The sequence below is a fragment of the Pristis pectinata genome, chromosome 6, assembly GCF_009764475.1.
Source record: "Pristis pectinata isolate sPriPec2 chromosome 6, sPriPec2.1.pri, whole genome shotgun sequence".
NCBI lineage: Eukaryota > Metazoa > Chordata > Chondrichthyes > Rhinopristiformes > Pristidae > Pristis > Pristis pectinata.
The window spans coordinates 77,755,505-77,783,488 of NC_067410.1; the positions used below are offsets into that span (position 1 = coordinate 77,755,505).

The 27,984-nt window shown below is 41.6% G+C and overlaps 1 protein-coding gene across 8 annotated transcripts in view; it reads right to left on the reverse strand.

The window, feature by feature from the left end:
* Positions 1-11,781: 11,781 nt before the first annotated feature.
* sptssb (serine palmitoyltransferase, small subunit B) overlaps positions 11,782-27,984 on the reverse strand; it is a 29,471-nt gene continuing 13,268 nt past the window's right edge. For 5 of the 8 annotated variants that reach the window (XM_052017248.1, XM_052017253.1, XM_052017254.1 and 2 more), the window contains exon 2: positions 11,782-13,094. In XM_052017248.1, the coding sequence (XP_051873208.1) occupies positions 12,822-13,094 (273 nt within the window). In that variant the 3' untranslated portion in view covers positions 11,782-12,821. Of the gene's footprint in view, positions 13,095-21,588; positions 21,832-21,921; positions 22,079-27,984 lie in introns of those variants that run through there. The other 3 variants (XM_052017250.1, XM_052017247.1, XM_052017252.1) reach the window with 3 other exon arrangements.

The following is a 27,984-nucleotide window of genomic DNA, read 5'->3' on the forward strand; positions in this document are numbered from 1 at the left end:
CATTGTTAGATCTACCATAAAATCCTGGTTCACAATAATCATCAGAATGTAGATTAATGTACTAAGTTATCTAATACCGACACAGAAAAAAAATTGGGGCTGCTATCAATGGTAAAGTCTTTTGCGCAGCGGTGAAACTGACATTTACCCTCCTCCTCTGACTTCTTTCAATTTTCTGTTGAATATTTATTTGAAATTGTCAATTCTATATGTGACAAAATGTACATTAGGTGAGTAATGCCTTGTTCAAGAGCAATCATGAGGCATCACTGGTTTTGAAGAGTTTCTGTCATATGTCAGATTGAAGCTTTGATGCTGATGATCAAGGACTGACAGAGGATGATAGATGCAATACCTGCCGGAGAAACTGTGGAGTGAGGTGTGCAATGAAAATCCAATTCATGAAGTATTCTAGTGTGATATAAAATTAGCATGATCTCTGTGTGAGCATTTACACCTGGGACTGGAAATTCTTTTGAACAGTGTGACAATTTTATGCATTTTTGGGAGTGAATTTTACCTGAAACCTGATTGTGATAGACACCATTCATGAGAGAACTTACCTTGTTTGAAGTTAGAGAGGAGATAAATTGTTACAAGAGGTGAGGGGAAGGGGTGGAGGCAAATGGAGGAGGGAAGATTGGATAAAGTGACAAACTCCACTCTTTCAGTCCAGATGAAGGGTCTCGACCCGAAACGTCGACTGTCCACTTCCCTCCACAGATGCTGCACTGAGTTCCTGCAGCATTTTGTTTGTTGCTCTAGTTTAAAGTGTCTACCTTACTGAGTGTCAATTGTCTTTTTATCCTATCTGTAGATATTGCCTTCCATATCCACGACATAACTCTTCAGATTTTTTGCTGCCTTCTCTTACACCACAGCCCAAATCTTTTCTTGATTAATCCATTCAGCCCCTAGATCTTCTCTTCCACTGCCTACTACCCACTGGATCCTTCCACAAGTCTACCCCACAATCACCTCCTTCACACCCCAATCCTCTCTTACCCCTGCCTCTTGCCAATCTTACTCCTTGGTCTTCTCCCACCCCACTAATCTCTCCACCTCCTGTCCTGAGTCTGCTGTCTCACATCCCATGCTGGAATATTGTGGATGAAAGGACTTTGTGCATAATTGGAATCCATGACTTGTTCTGTGGTGTGGGCTCTCATACACTTTAGAATATCGAAGGCCCAGAGTCTCCCACCACACTGAAGCTGGCCCCTCTGCAGCACCACTTCATTAGATGTAAACAGATATTGAAGAATCTTTAGCCAGGTTTGTAACTACTTTATTTTCTTTCAATTTTCCCAATGTAGAAAGATTTACTGAATTTTTTTCACCCCAATTTTATCGTAAAGAGCAGCATCTGCGCCTATAACCTCTGGCCGAAGATTTTTTTGTATTTAAAGGGCACCACAGGAAAAAAATTACAGCCTATAAATCCACTAGAATTATGTCAATGAGATTTTTATATTTTTGTATCTTAGTTTCTCCCACCGGCTTTAAGAAGACCACTATCATCCCAGTACCTAAGAAAAACAAAGTAACAAGCCTTAATGACTACCGCCCGGTAGCTCTGACATCTGTTGTCATGAAGTGCTTTGAGAGGCTGGTCATGGCACGCATTAACTCCAGCCTCCCAGAAAACCTTGACCTACTGCAATTTGCCTACTGAAGCAGCAAGAAGCGTGGACTCTGTCTGTACTTCTTGCTGCCTCGGTAAAGCAACCGGAATAATCAAAGACTCCACTCACCCGGGACATTCTCTCTTCTCCCCTCTCCCATCAGGCAGAAGATATAAAAGCCTGAAAGCACGCACCACTAGGCTCAAGGACAGCTTCTATCCCATTGTTACAGTTCCCTAGTATGATGATGGACTCTTGACCTCACAATCTACCTTGTTATGACCTTGCACCTTATTGTCTACCTGCACTGCACTTTCTCTGTAGCTGTGACACTTTACTCTGCATTCTGTATTGTTTTACCTTATACTACCTCAATGCACTGTGTAATGAATTGATCTGTATGAACAGTATGCAAGACAAGTTTTTCAATCTACCTTGGTACAAGTGACAATAATAAACCAATTCCAATTTAGTTGTCTTGATGGACCAAACAATGTTGAAGTTCAGTCTTCAAAAAAATTTGCTGCTTCACACCCTATATCTCCACGTTTCAGAATTTCTCTTTGAAATGATGCAATGTTACAAAAGCAACAAAGTTTGGGTTAATCCAGAAGGAAATAATAAAAAAAATAAAAGCTGAGAAACACAACACTCATTAATAAAGATGTAAGCAAAACTAAATCAGAAGGACTTGTGGGTTCAATGAGAAAATGGAATCAGGCAATGTTACTCTGAATCTTTAAAATACGAAGGTAGGAAAGCCCAAATAAAATTTCACGAATGTAGCTCTAATCCCAAGTTTGTTTTCTTATGACAAAGACGGAGACCATTGGAATAATAGAGTCTCAGAGCAACCTCATCGATACCACTACTCCACATTTCCTGCTACATATTTTCTCCCACATGCCCATCAACTTCCCCGATTCTCTTACCATCCACTTGCACTGCCTGTACTTCACAGTAGCCAATCAACCATTATTGGGATGGGAAGCACCCAGGGGGAGTCCACATGGTCACGGGGAGAATATGCAAACTCAAAGCAGACAGTACTGGAAGTCAGAATCAAGCCGAGACCACTGGAGCTGTGAGGCAGTGGTACTACCGTGCTGCCCAATGATTAAATATAGAAACAGGAGTGGAAGGATTGGTAGATGGTATGTATGGTAAATTTTCAATTTCTAAAGAAGAGTTTTACCCTATAATATCATCTTGGAATTGGATAATTATTGTCACTTTTACTGAGGTACAGTGAAAAACTTGTCTTGCATACTGATCATGCAGATCAATTCATTACACGGTGCATTGAGGGATACAAGGTAAAACAACACAGAAAGCAGAGAAAAGTGTCACAGCTACAGAGAAAGTGCAATGCAGGTACATTATTATCATTGACCATAAAACATAATTACAACCAGAAACAATATTTATTAAAATAATTGTTATTCATCTCATTTCTGCAAGGAACAGTAAAAGGCCTTAAAAGAATTTTAGCCACGTGACTTAAAATAAGAAAAAGGATCACTCAGCCTTTAATAAATCCTCATTAGAAGCTAACAGCCTAGCTGTCATTGACCATGTCCTTGATTCTCTGCAATAGTAAATCTGTTAAAGTGTGGCAGATGTATTAAAATCTGGTTGATAAATGCGATGGTTCCTGTCATCACTACATAGCCTAGTGTTTAGCTTGTACTTTCTGTCAAACTCCTTTTGGAAGTGTAATGTCTGAGTAGCTCTCAAACTCTAATGGCGGTAAATAATTTGCATTAACAGATTGTCAATGTTGTGAAATGATTTTAGTTGACATTTACTATTCTTGTAAAAAAAACAAGAAGGTAACTAGTGAGAGGGTGATCATTCCAACTAGAGGAGAAAACATATTGGGACCTGGTTTTGGGAAATGAGCCAGGCCAAGTGACAGTGAGAAAGGAATTTATGCCTTGTGCTAAAGGAAGTGGGTGAGATATTAAGTGAGTACTTTGCATCAGTATTCACCATAGAGAAAGACATGGAGGAGAGTGACATCAGGGAGGGGTATGATGATATTCTAGGGCATATTGATATCAGAGAGGAGATGTTGGGGCTGTTGAGGAGCATTGAAGTGGCTAAGTCCCCAGGGCCTAAAGGGATCTATCCCAGGTTATTAAGAGAGGAGATCGCTGGGCAATGTCCCAGAGGATTGGAAAATAACCAGTGTTGTTCCTTTGTTTAAAAAGAGCAGTATAGACAAACCAGGAAATTATAGGCTAGTGCCTTACATCAGTGGTAGAGAAATTATTGGAGCATTGTCTGCAGTTCTGGTCATGCCATTAGAGGAAAGATGTGAAGTCTTTGGAGAGGGTGCAGAAGAGGTTCACTAGGATGTTGCCTGGATTAGAGAATATTAGCTAAAAGGAGAGGTTGGACAGACTTGGATTGTTTTCTCTGGAGTGTCGGATGCTGAGGGGCGACCTGACAGAAGTATATAAAATTATGAGAGGCATAGACAGGGCAGATAGTCAGCGTCTTTTTTCCAGGGTGGAAACGTCAAACACTAAAGGGCATAGAGTCGTACAGCATGGAAGCAGGCTCTTCAGCCCAACTGGTCCACGTTGACTAAGATGCCCATCTAAACTAGTCCCAGTTGCCTGTATTTGGCCCATATCCCTCTAAACATTGATTGAAACATCTCCCAAATATTGATTGGCACCTGCTTAGTACCAAAGGTTTAGATGGGGCAGAGTTTGTTAAGTGTGTCCAGGACGGATTCCTGTCGCAGTATGTTGACGGGCCGACTAGAGGGAATACCATATTAGATCTAGTATTAGGTAATGAACCGGGTCAGGTGACAGTGGATGAGCATTTGGGGGACAGTGACCACTGCTCCCTAACCTTTAGCATTGTCATGGAGAAGGATAGGAGCAAAGAGGACAAGGAAATATTTAATTGGGGAAGGGCAAATTATGAGGCTATAAGGCTAGAACTTGCGAGTGTGAATTGGGATGATATTTTTGAAGGGAAATGTACTATGAAGATGTGGTCGTTGTTCAGGGATCTCTTGCAGGATGTTAGGGATAAATTTGTCCTGGTGAGGCAGAGAAAGAATGGCAGGGTGAAGGAACCATGGTTGACAAGAGAGATGGAACATCTAGTTAGCAGGAAGAAGGCAGCATACATAAGGTTTAGGCAGCAAGGATCAGATAGGTCTCTTGAGGAATATAGGGTAGCAAGGAAGGAACTTAAGAAGGGGCTGAGGAGAGCAAGAAGGGGACATGAAAAGGCTTTGGCGAGTAGGGTTAAGGAGAAGCCCAAGGCTTTTTTCATTTATGTGAAGAGCAGAAGGATGACGAGAGTAAAGGTAGGTCCGATTAGAGACAAAGGTGGGAAGATGTACCTGGAAGCTGTGGAAGTGGGTGAAGTTCTCAATGAATACTTCTCTTCAGTATTCACCAAGGAGAGGGGTCTTGATGACGCTGAGGACAGTGTTGGTAAGGTTAATGTTTTAGGTTAAGGTTGGTAAGCTGTGGAAGTGGGTGAAGTGGATAGGGTTCTTTGAGGAGGTGACCAGACAGATTGATGAGGGTAGTGCAGTAGATGTGGTCTACATGGATTTTAGTAAGGCACTTGACAAGATTCCACATGGTAGGCTTCTTCAGAAGGTCAGAGGGCATGGGATCCAGGGTGGCTTGGTCATGTGGATTCAGAATTGGCTTGCCTGTAGAAAGTAGAGGGTTGTAATGGAGGGAGTGCATTCAGATTGGAGGTCTGTGACTAGCGGTGTCCCACAAGGATTGGTTCTGGGACCTCTGCTTTTCGTGATTTTCATTAATGACTTGGATGAGGGGGTAGAATGGTGGGTTAGCAAGTTTGCAGATGACACAAAGGTTGGTGGTGTTGTGCATAGTGTAGAGGATTGTCGAAGATTGCAGAGGGACATTGATAGGATGCAGAGCTGGGCTGAGAAGTGGCAGATGGAGTTCAATCCGGAGAAGTGTGAGGTGGTACACTTTGGAAGGACAAACTCCAAGGCAGAGTACAAGGTTAATGGCAGGATTCTGGGTAGTGTGGAGGATTTTGGGGTCCATATCCACAGGTTCCTGAAAGTTGCCGCACAGGTGGATAGGGCAGTTAAGAAAGCTTATGGGATGTTAGCTTTCATAAGTCGAAGGATCGAGTTTAAGAGCCGTGAAGTGATGATGCAGCTCTACAAAACTCTGGTTAGACCACACCTAGAGTACTGTGTCCAGTTCTGGTTGCCTCATTATAAGAAGGCTGTGGAAGCGTTGGAAAGGGTGCAGAGGAGATTTACCAGGATGCTGCCTGGTTTGGAGAATATGGGTTATGAGGATTGACTAAGGGAGCTAGGGCTTTACTCTTTGAAGAGAAGGAGGACGAGGGGAGACATGATACAGGTGTACAAAATATTAAGAGGAATAGATAGACAGCCAGCGCGGCTTTCCCAGGGCACGAATGTTCAATACAAGAGGCCATGGCTTTAAAGTAATGGGTGGGAAGTTCAAGGGAGATATCAGAGGAAGGTTTTTTACCCAGAGAGTGGTTCGGGCATGGAATGCGCTGCCTGGGGCGGTGGTGGAGGCAGGTACATTGGTCAAATTCAAGAGATTACTAGATAAGCATATGGATGAATTTAAGATAGAGAGGTATGTGGGAGGAAGGAGTTAGATAGTCTTAGGTGAGGTTTAAAGGTCAGCACAAGGGCCTGTATTGTTCTATGTTCTATGTTCTAAACTTTTCCTAGCCATGTACCTGTCCAAATGTCTTTTAAATGTTGTTATTGTACCATAGATTGAAGGCGAGGGGTGGGAAAGTTTAAAGGAGATTTACGAGGCAAGTTTTTTTACACAGAGAGTGGTAGATGCCTGGAATGCACTGCCAGAGGAAGTGGTAGGTGCCAACATGATAGCAACATTTAAGAGGCATTTAGATGGGCACATGAACAGGCAGGGGATGGAGGGATATAGACACGTGCTGGCAGATAGGATTAGCTTTGATTGGCATCATGGTCAGCACAGACACTGTGGACCGACGGGCCTGTTCCTGTGCTGTACTTTTCTAGGTTGTATGATTTAAACTGTACAAAATACTACAGGCAAATACCTTGTGTGACGGTTCTTCAGATTGTCTGTTGTTCCCTGTAGAAAGAACTCAGCCTCCAGTAAGGACCTGTTTGTGGTGAACTGGGACAAATCATGATTATGAACTCATGTTGAATTGTCACATTGTTTGTATTGTTAGAATCCCTGCATACTGCACCAGTTTTTGTTTTTTTTTGTTGTTTGAAATAATAAGCTGTCAACGTAGCAAGGATGGGGAAGCAGATGCTGGGTATCTCCATATCAAAACGCTTTTTCAACTTGGATATATATCAACAATCCTTCCTTGTTGTTGGCTCAAATCATGGTACAGCACAAATTATGCAGGAGTACTCTCATCACTAACATGGGAAAAAAAAGTTCGCTGCCGCTTCTGATTAAAAATAAAACTAGGCATGAGAAAAAATTCAGGTCCTACCAGCAACACCCATATCTAGGTGGCATCTCAACACAGGCATTGGTTTAAAAGTGTGACACCATAGTTCAATATTGATGCTGGTGGCAGGAAGGAAGGTGATTGGCAGATGTTTTCTGGCAACTTTCTCCTTTGAAGATTATCTGTAAAAGTGAGGTATGGCAGGGCAGCTGAGCTGAGCAAATGTACATCCTCTGCCCACCTGAGAAGTCATGGGCAGCTTGAAGTCTGGGTTTTGGGGTGGGAGAGGCAGCTGAGGTCACTGTAGTGCATCTGCAAGACTTAAGACTTTGTTGGTAGCAGATTTAGGGGGGTGGTTACCGCACGATTTAAAACATGCAGACAGAGAGAATGGGTTACATACAGGCAGACTAGGAAGAGGAGGCAGATAGCCCAGGAGAGCAATCATATTCCTCCACCCGCCATCTCTCTCACTAACAAATTTTCACATTGAACATTGGTGAGCGTGATGGGTCTTCAGGGGAATGAAGCCTGAGCCAGGAATGTGGCACCATGAGGGCTTGGCTGCACAGGAGGAGAGGAATGATGAGAGAGCAATTGTGATAAGGGATTCAGGAGTTAGCGGGACATAGAGGTACTTCTATGTCTGCAGATGGGCTTTCAGGACGGTGTGTTGCCTTCTGGCGCCAGGGTTAGTTGAATGAAGCATCCTGATAGGAGGTGAAGAATGAGCTATGGTCCATTTCCATGTCAACTACACTGGTAGAAGGAAGGAATCCGGTCCTGCAAGTAGATGTTAGGGATTGAAAGAGGATGTTAGGGATTGAAAAATGGAAGAGGTTAAAAAACAGGACCTCAACAGTAGAAATCTCAGCATTATTTCCAGTGACATGCGCTGGCAGGTACAGGAATAGAAGGATAGAACAAATGAATGTTGGGAGGCAGAACCTCAGATTTCTGATACTTCAGCACTGTTTCTGGGATGGGAGGATTTATGCAAGTTAGAAAGGATATAATTCAACTGGATTGGGACCAATATCCTTGGGGAAGGGAAAAGAAGGGTTTTGCTAATGTCTTTGGAGAGCTTGACAGAGGGATGGGAAGCTGAGGACAGTCAGGAGGGAGAGAAACAAAAGTGGAAATGAAAATAATGAACAAAACATTTAGGCAATAGGAACAACAGTAGGCGATAAATAGGTTCAGAGAATGGAAAAATGGTAAAGCCAGATTTAAAGTACGATATCTAAACACATGTGCATCTACAATAAGGTGGATAAATGAACAGCATGCATCGTCATACATGTGTGTGATCTGATGGGCATTATCGAAGTACAACCATCGCTGGGACTAAATATTCCAGGGTATTTAATACTTCAGGAGAGGCAAAAGAGAAGATGAGTTAGTTCTGTTCAATAAAGGGATGAAAGAGTACAGTGGGAAGGAAGGAACTTAGCTCAGGAGATCATGGTCACAATCATGATCATTCTAACTAGAGAAAACATACTGGGACCTGGCTTTGGGAAATGAACCAGGCCAAGTGACAGACCAGATACTGGGTGAATATTTTGGGAATAGTGTCAACAACTCATTATGTTTTAAGATAGTTATGAGTAAGAATAAAATCGGATCTTGCAGGAAGGTACTAAATTGGGGGAGGGCAAATTACAACAGGATAAAACAGGAACTAAGGGTCATTGACTGGGAGCAGCTGCTGTCGTACAAGTCCACGTCTGACATGTGGGAGTTGTTTAAAGACCAGCTGATCAGAGTTCAGGATCGGCATGTTCTGGTAAGGAGTAAGGACAAGGATGGTAACGTACGGGAACCTTAGATGACCTGAGAGGTCCTAAATCTAGTCAGAAAGAAAAATGAAGCATACATAAGGTTTAGGAAGCTAAAATCAGACTGGGCCCTTGTAGAATATATAGCAGGAAAATGCTCAAGCAGGTGAATAGGAAGGCCAAAAGGGGCCATGAAATGTTCTTGGTGAGCAAGATCAAAGATAATCCCAATGCATTTTATGCTTATATTAAGAAAAAGAGGATAACTAAGGAGAGGGTAGGTCCACTCAAGGATAAAGGAGGGAATTTGTGTTTTGAGTCAGAGTACATGGCTGAGGTACTAATTGAATACTTTTGTGTTGGTATTTACCAGGGAGAAGGATTTGGAGGATAGCGAAGGAAAAGTGGGACATGCTAATATGCTAGGACATTTTGAGATCAAGGAGAAGGTAGTACTGGGTCTTTTGAAAAGCATTAAGGTGGATAATGCATTAAGGTGGATATGCATTAAGATGGCATATATCCCAGAATACTGAAAGAAGCAAGTGAGGAGATTGCTGTGGCTTTGACAAAGATCTTTGTGTCCTCACTAGCAACAGGTGAGGTCCCAGAGGACTGGAGAGTATCAAGTGTTGTGCCTTTGTTCAAGAAGGGAAATAGGGATAATCTAGGTATCCATAGGCCAGTGAGCCTCACGTCAGTGGAAGGGGAGCTATTGGAGAGGATACTGAGGGATAGGATTTATGTGCATTTGGAAAGGCATGGCCTGCTTAGGGATGGTCAGCATGGATTGGTGTGGGGCAGGTCATGTCTTACAAACTCGATTGAGTTTTTTGAGGAGATGACAAAGGAGCTCGATGATGGTAAGGCAGTGGATGTTATCTACATGGACTTTAGTAAGGCATTTGACAAGGTTACTCGTGGTAGGTTGATTCAGAAGATCCATGAGATCCAGGATGAATTGCAAGTTTGGATTCGGAACTGGCTTGCCCATGGAAGACACAGAGTAGGGGTGGAAGACTGTTATTCTGGCTGGAGGTCCGTGACCAGTGGTGTTCTTCAAGGAACAGTGCTGGGACCTCTGTTGTTTGTGATATACAGTATATCAATAATTTGGATGAAAATGTAGATGGGTGGATTAGCAAATTTACAGATGACACTAAGATTGGTGGAGCTGTGGACAGTGTAAAGGACTATCAAAGAATACAGGGAGATATAGATATGGGCAGAGAAGTGGCAGATAGAGTTTAAATCGGGCAAGTGGGAAGTGTTGCACTTTGGGAGGCCAAATGAAAGGAGAATGTATACAGTTAATGGTAGGCCCCTTAATAGCGCTGAGGTACAGAGGGATCTTGGGGGCCAGGTCCATAGTTCACTGAAAATGGTTACACAAGTGATAAGGTGGTAAAGAAGGCTTATGGAATGCTTGCCTTCATTGGTAGCAGTGTTGAGTATAAGAGGAAGGAAGTCATGCTGTAGCTTTATTAAAATTTAGTCAGACCATACTTGGAGTATTGTATGCAGTTCTGATCACCCCATTATAGGAAGGATGTGGAGATTGTGGAAAAAATGCAGAAGAGGTTTACCAGGATGTTGCCTGGATTAGAAGGTATGAGCTACAAGGTTGAACAAACTTGGGTTTTTCTCCCTAGGGCATTGGAGACTGAGGGGAGACCTGATAGAGGTTTCTAAAATTATGAGAGGCATAGACAGGGTAGATAGTCAGAATCTGTTCCCTAGGGTAGAAATGTCAAGCACCAGAGGACATGCTTTTATGGTTGCAGGGGGTGTGGGGGGGTTGGGGTGGTGTGGGGGGGGGGGGTTGGTGGGGGGGAGTTTAAAGGCAATGTGAGGGGCAAGATTTTTTTATGCAGAGAGCGGTAGGTGCCTGGAATGGGTTACTGGGGTAGTAGTGGAATCACGCAGTTTGGTGGAGTTTGAGGTTTTTAAGTAGACACATGAATATGAAGGGAATGGAGGGATATGGATGATAGACAGGAGGAGGACATTTAGTATAAATTGGCACCGAGATCGGCACAACATCGCGGGCCGAGTGTCCTGTCTAGTGCTGTACTGTTCTGTGGTATTGAATTAGGATAGGTTCAGGTTTATCTAAGAAAAATCAAGGGCAAGAAACATTGATGGAAACTTGTGCAGTGCGTGGATTCAGCAAGGTGACCTCTGCAGATCAGATGAGATCTGGGTGGAAAAAGGAAGTCTGATCTTTGTTAACATATCGCCCACTTGCCTTCTTTGTAGTTCCTGATTTGGACAGTCTCCATCTCCTAACAGTCACATACTTGAAGTAGAACGGAGCAGAGGGCAAGACTTGTTTACTCACTTTTGCCCTTCTTGTCCACCTTGGGTCTACATAGTCCCTTGGTGTCATTTGGATTCTCTCAAAATGATTGATAAATCACGAACAAAGTATTAAAATGGCTTGCTTGGTCTGAGGGCACTCAATAACCTAGATGTCCAAAAATCTCCTGCTGCAGGATTCTAAATTGCCAGTACTGCGGCAAGGGGCAAGTGGTTAGAAGGTCACTGGCTCGGCAAGCAGTGAGCAACACTAACAGTTCAGTTACCTTCCGATATGAAAGAAAGATAACTGTCAGTTGGACAATCTGACCCATTTGTTATAATCCAGGATGTACAACATGAGGAAAAAGGGTGGGGATGGCTTCAGTGGTAAACTTCAAAGCAGGGGAAAAGTACCAGAGTAGGACTTGTAGAGTTGCCCTTTCAGAGTTGGATAGATAGTGGGCTGTATGGTTTTCTTTACTCTGATTCAATGCATTTATTGAGTTGGAAAATCTGGCCATCTGTTCACTGACAAATTTCACCCTCTGCATTTTCAATCACAAATGAAGATAAATCTAAATGTATCAAGCCGTACCACATGAGAAAAATGATTTTGAGCAAACTTTATTGAAAATCCATAATACATAACCATTGATTTTCCCTGAATAATGCAGCAAGGAAAAGTTAGACGTTCAGTTACAATGGACATACAGGTTTTGCAACAAATATTCCATTAAATCTACTTTGGTTAATTATTACCAGCATAAGGGAAAACTGGAAGATCGTAAGAAGACCTTAGATGTGTATAAAAAATTCATATGACAAGCTGCCTTGTATTTTATTGCATTTACAGTGCCCTCATTCAATAACACTGTATTTTCAACAATTTGAGTATAATGCCAGAGAGCGTAGTACATGGAAGCACATTTCGGGCTTTCAATAGTATTTGAAAGTTGCATTTTAAAAATTGTTCTTCTGTAATCACTCTACCATTAGGTCAATTAAATTGCAAAAAAAGGCTACCTATATTTGTTTTTTTTTTCGCAAGTAGCTTGATTAGTAGAACCATTCCTAGATTTTAACACCAAGCAACAAAACAGCATGGTTCATATTATGGCCTGATAATAACAGCTCAAAGATATAACCTGACATTTGTTAGTCCTGCACAATTTGTTCAGCTTGAAACCTTCAATTTCAAAACAGTCAATTACACAAACATATCTTAGCAAATTGGTGTTTTATAATAAAAACTACAATGTCCGTACTATTGCAACAAAAGATCCACATAAAACACAAACAGAGAGTGCTGTACATGCAAATGATTTGTCAGAATTGAGTTTAGACAAATAACACAACTGAAGAGTAAATATTTGACCCTTGTAGTTATTGCTCCCAATAGGCTGTTATTGCTAATGTCATGCCGGTGACATTTCTATTAGCTTGTGACTGTGGATTCCCAACTTTAACTGCTGAATGTATTTAAAAGAATGCTATTTACTACATTATTTGAGTCACAAGGTTATTGAGGTGGAAATTTAAGACTGCAGCCATGAAGCAAGTTTAAAACCCATCCCAGAGTTGTCAGCAAGTCCATAGATTCACAAGATCTCTTCTTAAAAAAGGTCTTGATTCTTAAAATCATTATGAGTCAAGTCATGATTGCAATTGTGCTTTCTGTCTGGCCTCCACCTAGGCCAGAAAAGAACTCCAGTGCCAGTCGAATGTGAATTGGAATGAAGACGTATGCCGTATACAGAACCATTGCCACGATGATGAGCAAAACTGAATTGAAAATCGTTTGTTCCCAGGGCTCCAGCACATAACTGCATGTAACAAGTAGGTATTGGTAATATAGCCAGGCCAGGGTTTCCTTCAGACCTTTCACATCCATATCTCTCACTACGTGTGGCGGGAAGTTAACCTACAAAAATAAGGAGAAAATTCAGTTAGGATAAAAGGGACAGAAGTTTAATGCTCACTATTGCTGCTTTAATTCTACACAATTGTAAACTATTCCAGGATTACCCAAATACTCACTGGGGAAAATATGTAAACCAAAGTACAGTGATGGCTGGATATCTGAAAGGAAAACAGAGTGCTGGAAATTGCAAGGTCTGTCAGCAATTCTGGAGAAAAAAAAAGTTTTGAGTTGATAACACTTCCATTGGACAAAATAGACTTGTTGGAGGCTGAGGGGTGACTTGATAAGAAGTATATAAAATTATGAAAGGCATAGATAGAGTAGATAGAGTCTTCTTCCCATGTTGGAAATGTCAAATACTAGAGGGCATAGCCTTAAGAGGAGGAAAGTTTAAAGGAGATTTATGAGGCAACTTTTATTTTTACGCAGAGAGAGGTAGATATTTGGAGCAAGCTGCCAAGGGAGGTGGTGAAAGCAGATATGATAACAACATTTAAGAGGCATTTAGACAGGTGCATGAATGGTAGGAAATGGATGGATGTTGACCATGTGCAGGCAGATAGAATTAGTTTAATTTTGCATAATGGGCTGAAGAGTCTTTTCCTTTTCAATGTTCTAAAAGCTAGTTCAAAGAGCAATTTGAGCAAGTAGAAGTATTTCACTGACTTTGAAATAAATTCTAACTGTACCACACCTATTTCATATAGCTATTGCGTTCAACATTTCAAATGTTGAACCCTAGTTAATAACAGCCCAATTCTGCTAAATAAGATGCAAGCTCGAGGATTAAAGTTCAATTGAGCCCATGCTACAAACAGCCACCTTGAAACATTCTATGTGGAAAGTAAAATTATTAAATTTTAATTAGTAAAATTTAATAAACTAATGCATTTGATATCAAGTATAACCTTAGTATCTACATGCATTACTATGTCAGCAGATTTTCTACATTCATACCCTCCTTACTGTGACTCAACTAAAATGGGCAACTGTACCAACTTGCAATCCAACTTTCCACAAATAATAATCATTTTTAACTACAAAATTTTAATTTTTTCTACCAAACTCAAACCAAGGAAATAATTTGAGGAGACAGAAATGTGATGAGTTTAGTACTGCATGATATTCTAGTGTTGTATTAGAAATATTTTTGTTATATTTGTTAGATTATAGCTTTCGTGATACATCATAGTCTGAGGGCTAATCCATTATAGGTCATTGTCATTCCCAGTCATTCAACCATCACAATGTGCCTAATCAGCAACAAAGCCCATGAGGTTAAAATAATACATGCCATAATTTCATTTTGTTTTGGTCTGATTTATTGTCTGTCCTGTGTTGATGGTAGTTTGGTGGTGAACACTCAGGCAGAGAAGCATGACTAGTAGGAATGGGAGTAGGCCATACAGCTTCAAGCTCACTCCATCTTTCAATAAAATCAGAGCTGATCTGATCTAACTTCAACTTCCCCACTGTTTCCCAGAACCCTTGATTTGCCTGTTGCGCCACTATCTATATCAGACTTAAATATTTATTATTGACTCATCCTCTAGAATTTCCTAGGGTAGAGAATTCATTCAGAAGATTAGGATGCATGGGATCCATGGTGAATTGACCATTTGGATTCAGAATTGGCTTGCTCAGAGAAGACAGAGGGTTGTGGTTGATGGAACTTATTCTGGCTGGAGGTCTGTGACCAGTGGTGTTCCACAGGGATCCTTACTGGGACCTCTGCCGTTTGTGATATATGTAGATGACCTGGATGAAAATGTAGATGGGTGGATTAATAAGTTTGCAGACGATACCAAGATTGGTGGTATTGTGGATAGCGTAGAAGAATGTCAAAGGGTACATCGGGATATAGATCAATTGCAGATATGGGCAGAGAAATGGCAGATGGAACTTAACCCAACCAAATGTGAAGTGTTGCACTTTGAGAGATCAAATGTAAAGGGACAGTACACTGTTAATGGCAAGACCTTCAACAGTGTTGATTTGCAGAAGGATCTTGGGGTCCAAGTCTCTAGCTCTCTGAAAGTGGTTCCACAGGTTGATAGGGTGGTGAAGAAGGTCTATGGGATGCTTGCCTTTATTAGTCGAGGAATTGAGTTCTAGAGTCAGGATGTTGCAGCTTTATAAACCTCTAGGCTGCATCTGGAGTATTGCATTCAATTATGGTCACTCCATTACAAGAAGGATGTGGAGACTTTGGAGAGGGTGCAGAAGAGGTTTACCAGGATGCTGCCTGGATTAGAGGGCATGTGCTTTAAGGAGAGGTTGGACAAACTTGGGTTGTTTTCTCTGGAGCGGCAGAGGCTGAGGGGAGATCTGATAGAGGTTTATAAGATTATGAGAGGCATAGATAGGCAACCGGTATTTTTTTCCCAGGGTTGGAATGTCTAATACCAGAGGGCATACATTTGACGTGAGAGGGGCTAAGGTGAGAGGGGCAGGCATGGTAGTGTAACGGTTAGTGTAGTGCTATTACAGCGCCAGCGACCCGGGTTCAATTCCCGCTGCTGTCTGTAAGGAGTTTGTACGTTCTCCCCATGTCTGCGTGGGTTTCCTCTGGGTGCTCCGGTTTCTTCCCACATTCCAAAGACGTACGGGTTAGGAAGTTGTGGGCATGCTATGTTGGCGCTGGAAGCATGGCGGGCTGCCCCCAGAACTCTCGACGCAAAAAGATGTATTTCACTGTGTGTTTCAATGTACATGTGACTAATAAAGATATCTTATCTTATCTCATCAAAGAAGATGTACGGACAAGTTTTTTTTTATTACACAGAAAATGGTGGGTGCCTGGAATGCGCTACCAGGGGTTGTGGTGGAGGCAAATACAATAGAGCAGTTCAAGAGGCTCTTAAATAGGCACATGAATGTGCAGGAAATGGAGGGATGTGGACATTGTGTAGGCAGAAGGGATTAGTTTAGTTGGGCATTTGATTACTAATTTGGTTAGTTCAGCACAACAATGGGTTGAAGGTCCTGTTCCTGTGCTATACTGTTCTATGTTCTAATTATGAAAAATCACAACTTGCAGAAAAAAGGACTTTCCCTCCATCTTAAATAACCGACCCTTTGTTCTAAAATTATGCCCACAAGTCCTAGATTTCCTCACAAGAGGAAAACATCCCATTGGTATCCACACTGTCAAGCTCTCTCAAATATTTTATTCCAATAAATCACTACTTGTTCTTCTTAATTCCAATAAGTACAATTTCAATCTTTCCTCATAAAGCCATCCATCCATCTCAGAAACCAACCTTGTGAAACTGCTTCCAATGAAGTAAACCCTTAAAAAAAAGACTAATGCACTTCCACCAACACCCTGTACACTTTAACAAACTTTCCAAACTTTTATACTCCATCCCCTTTGCAAAGAAGGTCAGGCTGCCATGGATCAACCAACTCAGGACATTGGTTGTTGATTTATCAGGTTACACATAGTCTCATTTGAAATTTTGTCCTGAGCCATGAACTCTTCTGGAGTGAGACAACCTCAAATGAAACCTGTCTATTTTCCTGTTTGGTGTATATTTACATTTCAGGAAGTATATTTAAATACTGATATTACTACTGTACTGTAGGAGTTGTGTTTTCAGATTGCAGCACAGTTGGCTGGCTGTTGAAAGCTGAACTCAAAAATGCAAGGGGATCACAGCTGCCGGAAAAGAGGCCACTTGAGTGAATTGTAACGTGCATTCCTTCACCTTGGATGGATCATTGCTCATTATAAAAGGCAGCTGGAATGATGTTGCTCTTTAACACTGCACTTTTGTTCTTGGTTGTTCCGATTAGCAAGGATAGTTGTCTCCAGTTAACAAAACAGTATGTCACAGATAAAACACAGATGTGTAGATATGTACTTACAATCTATACAAGAACACAAAAGAAAATAGGAGCAGAAGTAGGCCACCCAGCCCCTCAAGCCTGCACTACCATTAATTATGATTATGGCTGCTTAACCCCCGGCCTCAAGTTCTCCTGTGCCAGTTCTCCAAAGCCTTCAATTCCCTGATCTTTCCAAAACTGATCTACCTTCACTTTAAATAACTCCAGTGAGCTAGCCTCCACAATTCATTGCTGTTAGGGAGTGAGTTCCAGGATTCTGACTCAGTGACGTTGAAAAAACGGTGATATATTTCCAAGTCAGGATGGTGTGTGGCATGGTGGTGGTAAAGCAGAGAATTCCAGAGGTTCACCACTCTCAGCGGGAAGAAATTTCTATGTACCTCTGTTTTAAATGACTGATTCCTGATCTTGAAACATGTCTTCTCGTTCAAGATTCTCCCACCAGTGAAAACACCTCAGCATCCACCAGATTACCCTTAAGATCTTACATGTTTCAATAAGATCACCCCACATTCTTCTAAACTCCAAAGAATATGGACCCAACCTGCTTAGCCTTTCTTGATGGGAAAATCTTCTCATTCCAGAAATTGGCCAAGTCAATCTCTTTTGGACTGCTGCCAATGCTACAATGCTTTCTTGGGTAAGGAGACCAAAACTGTGCACAGTACTCCAGGTGTGGCCTCACCAACACACTGAACAATTGTACAAAACTTCCCTATTTTCTAAACTTTGACCACTTTGCAATGAAGGCCAACGTGCCATTTGCCCTCTTAACTACTGGCTGCACCTGCCTGCTAATGTTTTGTGATTCATGCACAAGAACATCTGGATCCACATCCAATATTCTGAGTTGATAGGTGGCAAGTAACATTCACGCCACACAAGTGCTCGGCAATGACAATATTTAACAAGAGAAAATCCAGCTATCACCCCTTGACATTCAATGGCATTACCATCACTGAATCCCCCACTATCAATTTCCTGATATTAGGTCCAAAGCTTTGTCAATATGAACTAGGCTACCCATGTGGGCATTAAGCTCTGTGTGTACATTTTGTTAAAACGTACCTTGAGCCAGAGGCCTTCTCTATTCAGCAAGTCAAAGTTTATTTCCAATTAATAGACACAAGATTATGACGACTCAATATAATGGAGTTTGCTTGCTATCTTGCATAACATTCATTATCTGTTCAAATGTCAACCCATTTCTGAAGTCTTCTCAATTTTTTGATTTGCCTGCTTTCAGGAAATTGACTGATCTTACAATGATTTCAGGACTTCAAGACAATGATGCCACAAAAACCTGCTCTTTAATTTGGCTACAGAATCTTTAATCTTAAAGTAGGTGACAGGGATGGGGGAGGAAATGAGATTGCTTGATAGTGTATCAAGGCTCCACAGATGAATGACTAACACGAATGTGAGCAGTTCATGGACCCTATGTGACACATAAAGCATGTCAGCAAGTAAAAAAATGGATTTACAGCATGCCACCACCCAAACATATGCAATAGTGATGAGAATGCGGGACAAATAATTACTCTGCCCTCAGTGGCCCCATAACAGTCCCCAGTGGAAACTTGTTGAGGGACTGTAGTAACCAACTGGAACCATCAACCATGAAAGGGTTATAATTGAGCCCAAAAGGGACAAAACATTACTGGAAGCTAACGACAGAGATGTATTGTAGAACAGTTTATTTAACAAAATGAACAACTTTTAAAAATGATGACATTGTTAAAAGAAAAACTTCTCAAAACAAGCATTTCAGCAGATTGACCAAACTGTATTTTACTGGTCATAACTAGTTATATTTAGAGATGTATTATTTTATTTCACAATTTATTAAAGCAAGGAATTATTGCAGTTGAAAGGAAATCAACTCTGTTTTAGGAATAACTTCTTATTCTTAACCATTTCATGATTGCTTACTTCAGAGAAATCTGATACTGGCAGAGTTTTGATGTGGCAAATTACTTGGGGTTATGAGATCCAAATTATAAAATGGAAATTAAAATTTCATTTAAAATATGCTTTAGGAATCAATACATTGAAACAGACTATTTGGCTGAAATTGTTTTTTTTTCTTTTATTTGAAACAACTATCCATTTTGAAATAATTAGCGGGTTCTTTTGATAATTTGTAGCAGAGCATTCCACAATCTTTGTAAAGTTTTCCATTAAAGATGGAAGGTTAGTGTTATAGAGAGAGGCCAAGGACATGGGAGGATCAGGAGCCAATGTATTGATAGCATAGCGACTTAATTAATGGATTGACATCCAAGACTACTGATAATTGATACACGAGTTTGAATCCAGCATGGCATATAGCTAAATTAAGTTCAAGTATTTAAAGTAAACTTAAAAATAAAAAATAAAGTGCTTTCTTTTATAGAGGTGACAATAAAAAACTACACGATTGTCATAAGCAGTCACCTAGTTCAGTGTCCTTAATGGGGAAAAAACACTTTTACTCAGAATGCACTATTATGGATCCGCCAATGAGCCTGACTCTTAACTGCACCCTGAAATGCCCAAGCTGGCCATTAAGTTCAAAGGGTAAATAGGGATAGACAATAAATTCTGGCCTTGTCAGCAAAAAAAAAAATCAATAATGGATTTTGTGCAGGTTATGATGAGTTTTGGACAAGCTCATATTTTATGCCGAGGAAGAGAAATGAATGAAGCTAAATAAGTGCACGGATAGAGGTTTCAGGAGCATAAGTAGGTAGACTTAATGGAGACAGGCGGTTCAATTCAAGACCAAGTAGGATCTAGCAGTTTATAAACAGTCTGCTTTAGGCTCAATTCAGTGGCTAGAGAGGAGACCAGAAACAAAAATGAGGATTGGAGTTTCTGTTGGGTGTCAAAGACTGAAAATATATCCATAGAGATGAAAGGATGCTAAGAAAAACCATTGTAGGTAAGTATCTTAGCCACTACAGAAAGGCAAAAGAGGAACTGATGAAGTCTCCATAGAGTTGCAAGTCATTTGTAGGCCATTGGGGTATAGCCACATGCCACTGTGAGATTAAGAAGAATGAGGATAAACAATTTATACAGTCAAACAATTTATACAGTCACATGATACTTACAGTGCTGCGGCAGTTCAGCAACCTGGCTGGAGATTCACATATGGGATTATGAATAAAAAACTGGCCATGATTTTGGAAAGCAAAATTTGAAAGAATTCAGAGAGAGGAAAAGGAAGGTAAGCAATGATGGTTTGGTAGTTTGTATGACAAAGGGCTCATTAATGGTGACAATTGAAATTGGAAGGGGAGCAGGCTAGTATCCATATAAAAAGAAATTACTTATAGTGCCCTAGTGCTATTTTGAGGAATAGAATGAGTTTAGGGAGATGGTTGGTCAGAGAGAAAATGAGACAGGTTATTTTCTGCATTTGGGGTAATTTTGCAAGAATGAGTGACTTTGGCAGATCCCCACTATTGTCCTGCCAAATGCAGCACCAATTCAAACATGCACCTGTGAACCTGAGTATCTTTTAGATCTCTCTTGCTAACTTTATGCTTGGCTGCTTTTGCCGTATAGTTTCGCTATACTCTCCCATTGTTTATGCCTTCTTTATAATTCACATGCCTAAAACTGCATGCAACTGTAAACTGATAATTTGATTGCATTCATGTCTTTGTACTCAGTACCTCCAAATAAAAAGGTCTTTCATTTTACCATTCTTTCCATTCCATCTAAAATTGTGGCACAACAGCACTCTGACTTCTTAAGTGTATTATAAATTTTTCAACATTAAAACATCTTCTGCCCATCTTGCAACTTGGATCTATCTCTTGAAGTCTTAACAATCTATGTCACAATTTACCACACTTCTCAATAATATCAGTAACCAATTTTACTATTTTCCTTAATTTCCAGGCTATTTAAATGTGTCCCTCCCACATAACCCCGGTCAAATGCTTCCAGTTTGAAGAACCACCCCTTCAACTTCTCCTCTATTGACTCGTATTCTCTTTAACATCATGGGACAACCATCAAGCCTCACAAAGTCAGGCAACATTTAAAAGATTTTTTTTGCATAACATGGGTAATTGTTAAAATGACACTTCAGTCTTGATGTTGGCCTTTTTTCAACATCCTGGCGATTGGCATGAGCCACATTCAGCAAAAGTGATTTGGTTTTATAGGTGGGTATATGATTCACCGGTTGCTGTTGAAAAACACCTTCAATGAATACCAATTTCAGACCATCAACCTGCCTCAATGGAGTGACTTCTATTATACCAGTCTTCATTGCTTTTTGGAGCATCAAACGGGAACTCCAAACAGCATTGGAGCAATTTAAACATACAAAGAGTCGCCCAGACCTGATTCAAGACGCCTTTGCGCACATTATGTATATTTTCTCCTCCAGTCTATAGCAGTCGCCAAGAAAAATGACAAAGTATGATACTGTATTTAAAAAAAACACCCTTGTCCTTTTCTCAATCGTGAAGCAACGAGTTTGGCCCCGTCAGCTTCACAACAGCACTGCAAGCTGCTGCTGGCTACACTTAACCCTGCTGCAGCTCTCCCCTCCCTCTGCCGCATCTTGTGATGCTCCCTCTGAACGCAGTGTCTCCACTCCCTCGTTCATTCCCCCCCCGGCTCTCTGTTCCCGTTTACTCACAGCGTAGCTCCCCAGCTCCTCTCACTTCCCCCCTTCTCGGCTGCTCCTGCCGCGGCGTCGCTCCCACTCACCGCACTCCCGCCGCCGTCGCTGCTCCGGCTCCGCAGAAACTGCCGAGCCACACCCTCCACCGTCTCCCCAATTTCCCGTTCACCACCCCCCCCCCCCCCGGGGTTTGAGGATGTCCCAGCTCCTGGCCAGAAGGCACCCCAAACCCTGCGGGTACACATCCTCCCATTCCCGCAGTCCCAGTCCCCTCCTACATAGCCGAGCCCCGGCACCTCCCAAGCACCCACCCTGACCCTGTGTACAGACAGTTCCACTCAGACATACTCTGCCGACTGCAGCCCCGATTACTCCACATGCACTGGGTTCCGCTGGCGGGATGATTCTGCGGCGTGTAATTTAAAAGGCCTCTTCTATCCCACGAGCGACAGTAAACAGTCCGCACAATACGCATGGGGCATACTAAATCAAATCCCAAATTAGCCGGTATCTTCAGGTTTAACACCCATGCTCCAGGGCAAGACTTCAATTGGCAGCAAGTTATGGATACATGTTGCTATTTAAGAACACCTCTACTCTCTGATCGATTATCAGATCTCTGCAACAATGTGAATGTCCTACCTGTCAATGTTTAGCAAGAAATAGGAGCTCATTCCCAAAATGATGTTGAAACAAAATATTATTCAGCCTTAAAGAGAATATAATAAAAAATCCCATCCCATTTCAATGTAGAATGAAATCGATCACAGGCTGTTAACATAATCTCCTAGTTCAAATAGCCCTGATAAAATGCTGAAATGTTGCTCTCAATTAATGATACCCTTCAAATCAAACTCCATACTCATTCATGGTCTTCCTCTTTGGATACAAGTATGGGATTAAAGGGCTTGTGGCAGCCATGGATTAGAGCGTATATTGTGAGAAAGTAGAGAGTAGTGAACAGCTGTTTTACAGACTGAAGAGAAGAATTTATTCCAGTGCCTCAGGGGTCAGTGTTAGGAGCACTAATATATTTTGAACTGCCAGATTTACCTGTGCAACTGGGTGGGTTCAGGACTCCTTGATGAGGGTGGAAGTCATAATCTTACGTTGAGCTGATTGCCCCTGATGAAATAATTGCACCAATGTGAGACTCCTCACAGAGTTCAGTGCGGGAGTGCAAACTGTATTGTTCTATATACAGTTCTGTACCTAAAGTTCTGTATTATTCTGTTTCGGCTGTGTAATCTGTTTTGTTTCAACATTATTTTGTCAATGAACACCCATTTCTTGATCAGTGGGAAGTATCACAGTTATTCTATATCAATGATGCCTTTGCCAACTGGTAAACCTGCTGGCATGCCTTAACCCAGTTCTCAAGGCATTTCTGGGGTGGATCTTGTGAATTTCACTCAGAAAAGCCTTGACTTGCGTTGGACCTTGCCAATCAGCTGGAAACTGTCTCCTCAGCAACAGGTTCTGCATATGGTCCTGCTCAAAGCAAGTCTTGAGAGCAGGCATAAAAAACAGAAAATACAAGAAACACTCAGCGCTTGAGAAACAGAGCTAAGGTTTCATCAGAACTGTTTCCACAGAGTGTTTTCAGCATTTTAATTTAATTTTTCATGTTTTATTTCATTTTTTGTTTATTAAAATGCTTTTATATAAAATTATGAGAGACATACATAGGGTAGATAGACAGAGTTCTTTTTCTCCCTAAAAGTAGAAATATTAACTAGTGGAGGGCATAGGTCTAAGGTGAGAGAAGGAAAGTTTAAAGGAGATTTCAGAGGCAAGGCTTTCTATACAGGGAGTGGTAGGTAACTGGAACGTTCTGCCAGGGGAGGTGGTAGAAGCAGCTACAACAGCAAGATTTAAAAGGCACTTAGACACATGAACAGGTGGAGAATTGAGGGATGTGGATCATGTGTAGGCAGGTGGGATTAGTTTAATATGGCTTCATGGTTAGTGTAAGCATGTTGGGCCAAAGCACCTGTTCCTGTGTGCTACTTTTGTATGTTCTATGTTCAGATTTCTAGCAATCATTTTCAATTCCTTTTGAGGCCAGGGGACAGGTAAGCTCCAGTGGCACACTGGTTAGATGCTGGTGATTAAGACTCTGGTTTAGTTGGCATGGCTTCCTTTTGCAGGTGAGACAAAGCTTGCAAACAGTAAGGAGAACAGCAGATTTTAGGAGGTATATAAGCAGACTGGGGGAATACATAACATATTTTACTGTGCTATTTAAATTGTAGGATGGCGTAAAATAAGAAAATTTCTTATCTGATACTTAGTCCACAAGGATCTGAAATGAGTATGTTTATTTCATTTCATTCTAAGAATTTCAATTACATTAAAGATACTCAGTGACCAAGCATGGTCTGGAAACTCTCCCTGTTCTGTTGCTTTGTAGTTTGCAACTGTGACCCTATGCTTTTTCAAAATTGCTGCAATTAAATTTAAAAAATACATTCAGCAAGAGCAACATAATTTGTCCTCAATTCAAATAGAAAACCATGATTCCTGTAATTGCACAAACGTACAAGCCTATCAAGGCCATTCTGTATTAGCCTGTTACCATGGCCACCAAAGTGGTATTTATTCAGTAAACTTGATCTTGCTCTTGATGAACTGGGTGGTGTAGCAATGGGAATTAACTGTTTAACAATACTGGCCAGGGTCTCACTGGAGCATCATAAAAGCTTAGCTAATTACCCAACAATGTGGAAAATTGCCCTGTTCACAAAGAGTGGTACAAATCCAATCCAGGTAATTGTCACGCAATCAGTCCACTCTCAGTCATCAGTTAAGTGCTGGAAGGCGTCTTTAACAATTATGACAAGTGGCATTTAGTCATCAATTACCAGTCCACTTATAGTCAGGACCACTCAACTCTAAACCTCATAATAGCCTTGACCAAAGAGCTGAATTCCAGAGGTGAGGTGACAGTGACTACCCATGACATTAAGGCAACATTTCACCTCATGTGGCATCAAGGTTTCCTATTAAAACAGAAGACAATTGGCGTGAAACGGAAAACTCTCCAATAGCTGGAGTCATTCCTTGTACAAGAAATCAGCTCAGAGATTGGGTGTGCTGTGGTGAGTGATATCCCTCCTGACATACAAGGTCTTTCCAATATATGCAAGGCACAACGAGGAACGTGTTTGAATAATTTCCACTTGCCTGGATGAATGCAGCTCCAATAGTATCGAGGAAGATTAACACCATGCAGGGCAAAGCACCCCAGCTACCACCCTAAGTATTCATTACCTACACAACCAGTGCACAGTGGCTACCTAAAAAATGGACTGTGTTTACTTTTTTTAAGTTGCTCTGATACCATCTCCCAAACTTCTGACTTCTATAAAGAAGAAAACGGGTAGCAGTTGCACTGAAGCAGCACCACCACCTCCAGGTTCCCCTCCAAGTTGCACATCATCCTGACTTGGAAGTATATTGCCATTCGTTCATTGTTATTAGGTCTAAATGGTGGAACTCCCTTCCTATAAACTGTGGGAGGACTTTTGCCAAAAGGATTGGGCACTGCCTTAATTTACCCTGTGGATTGTTTAGCTTTCTTCCTAATCCATTTACTAAATGAGCAAGGATTAGAGAGGGGTATTTACCAGATCAATTTGACTGAATAATACTATTCGGTGGAAGAAGATTGTTTTATTTTCAACATTTATCAGAAGGTGAGTTTCACATATACTTATATGGTTAGGAAGAAATTTGATGATATTTGGGAATAAGTAAAACATGGTTATTTAATTTTTCTGTCAATTATTGGTAATGATTTATTATTGGTATTGGTTTATTATTGTCACTTGTACCGAGATACAGTGAAGAACTTGTCTTGCATACCGTTCATACAGATCAATTCATTACACAGTGCATTGAGGTAGTACAGGGTAAAAACAATAACAGAATACACAGTAAAGTGTCACAGCTACAGAAGAAGTGCAGTGCAGGTAGACAATAAGGTGCAAGGTCATAAAAAGGTAGATTGTGAGGTCAAGGGTCCATCTCGTTGTATAAGGGAACAGTTCAATGGTCTTATAACAGTGGGACAGAAGCTGTCCTTGAAACTGGTGGTATGTGCCCTCAGCCTATCTTCTGCCTGATGAGAGAGGGGAGAAGAGACAATGTTCAGGGTGGGTGGGGTCTTTGATTATCCTGGCTGCTTTACCGAGGCAGCGAGAAGTATAGACAGAATCCATGCTTCTCGCTGCTTTGGTAGGCGAATTGCAGTGGGTTGAGGTTTTCTGGGAAGCTGGGGTTAATGCGTGCCATGACCAGCTTCTCAAAGCACTTCATGATGGTGGATGTCAGAGCCACTGGTCGGTAGTCATCAAGGCATGTTACCTTGTTTTTCTTAGGTACCGGGATGCTTGTGGTTTTCTTAAAACAGGTGGGAACCTCAGATTGAAGCATGGAGAGGTTAAATATGTCTGCAAGTACCCCCGCCAGCTGATCAGCACAATATCTGAGGACACAGCCAGGGACACCATCCGGGCCAGATGCTTTCCTTGTGTTCACTCTCCAGAAGACTGATCTTACGTCCTCAATGGTGCCCACGGGTTCAGTTGCATTGGAGGCTGTCAGGGTGGGTGGTGACAAACCAATCCCCTTCTGTTCAAAGTGTGCATAGAGTGTGTTAAGCTCATCAGGAAGGGATGTGCTGTTGTTAACTATGCTGCCCGACTTTGTTTTTTAGCCCATTATAGCATGTAAGCCCTGGCACAACTAACACTGGTCTGGGACTCTATTTTGAACAGATATTGTCTCTTGGCATCTCTGACAGCTTTACAGAGGTCATATCATGATTTCTTGTCAAGGTCAGGGTCACCTGATTGGAATGCAGCAGACCTCGACTTCAGTAGGGAGTGGATCTCCCAGTTCATCCATGGTTTCCGGTTTGGGAACACCTGTATTGTCCTCTTTGGTACACAATCCTCAATACACTTGCTGATAAAGTCTGTGATGGTGGTGACATACTCATCAAGGCTGGCAGCTGAGTCTTTGAACATGGACCAGTCCACTGACTCAAAGCAGTCGCGTAGAAGCTCATCTATTTCCTCAGACCAGCACTGCGTGACTTTCTGTACTGGATCCTCCCAGTTTCTGTTTTATGCAGGGAGGAGGAGCACAGCCTGGTGGTCAGATTTACCAAAGTGAGAGTGAGGCATGGCTCGGAAGGCACCTTTGATGGTTGAATAGCAATGGTCAAGGGTGTTAGGGGCCCCTGGTAGGACAGGAGACGTGCTGGTAGTACTTTGGTAACACACTCTTGAGGTTGGCCTGGTTGAAGTCACCTGCAATAATGAAGAGGGCCTCACGGTATCCTGTCTCAAGGTTGTTGATCACAGAGTATAGTTCATTGAGTGCAGGCTTCATGTCCTGTCAATCAAACTTACAAAAGAATAGAAATGTTTTCTGAAATTCAGGTAGAGTAAAAAGATAACTGAGAGTTACGTTTGGAACTGTTGGAATTATGTTGTAATATGAGATATTTACCCAAACACAAGTAAAATGACTGCAGCTAATGAAAATGAAACTCTTCTGGTTTAACCAGTTTTTGAATTAAATTGCCAGCAGTGTTGGTCAATTCAGTTCCAACTTGATTGGACTGGCCACGTACAGGAACTGTTCTGTTTGAATGAAGCTCATAAGTTACCTAGTAACCGTGCCTACTGGCCTTCTGTAAGCTCTGGCAACATGGAAACCCTATGGTGGGATCTCATAGTACTGGAGAAATACCACATTACTGACTCCACAAAATTCTCCCAAACCATTGGCAAGCGAGGTAAATAAATGCCAGTGTTGTCTCCCATTCTTAGCATTGAAGTTCCAATGGGCAGGCCACTTCGTCTGCATCCCTGACATCAGGCTCCTGACACTACTCTAAGCTTGCGTTTGCAGATGATAATTTTGCGGATAACACCAGAATTGGTGGTATAGTGGACAGTGAAAAAGGTTACAATATCAGAGGTTTCAATGGGCTCCTGATCAACTGGGCCAGTGGCCGAGGAATGACAGACACGTTTAATTGAGAGAACTGCAAGGTGTTGCATTTTGGTAAGACAAACCAGGGCAAGACTTACACAGTAAATGGTAGGGTCCTGCGGAGTGTTGTAGAACAGAGAGACCTAGGGGTGCAGGTAAATAATTCCTTGAAAGTGGCAGCACAGGTAGACAGGGTGGTGAAGAAGGTGTTTGGCACGCTTGCCTTCATCAGTTTGAGTGCATTTGAGTACAGGAGTTGGCATGTCATGTTACAGCTGTATAAGATGTTGGTAAGGCCACATTTGGAGTACTGTTTACAATTCTGGTCGCCCTGCTATAGGAAGGACGTTATTAAACTTAAGAGGGTGCAGTAAAGATTTATGAGGATGCAACTGGGACTGG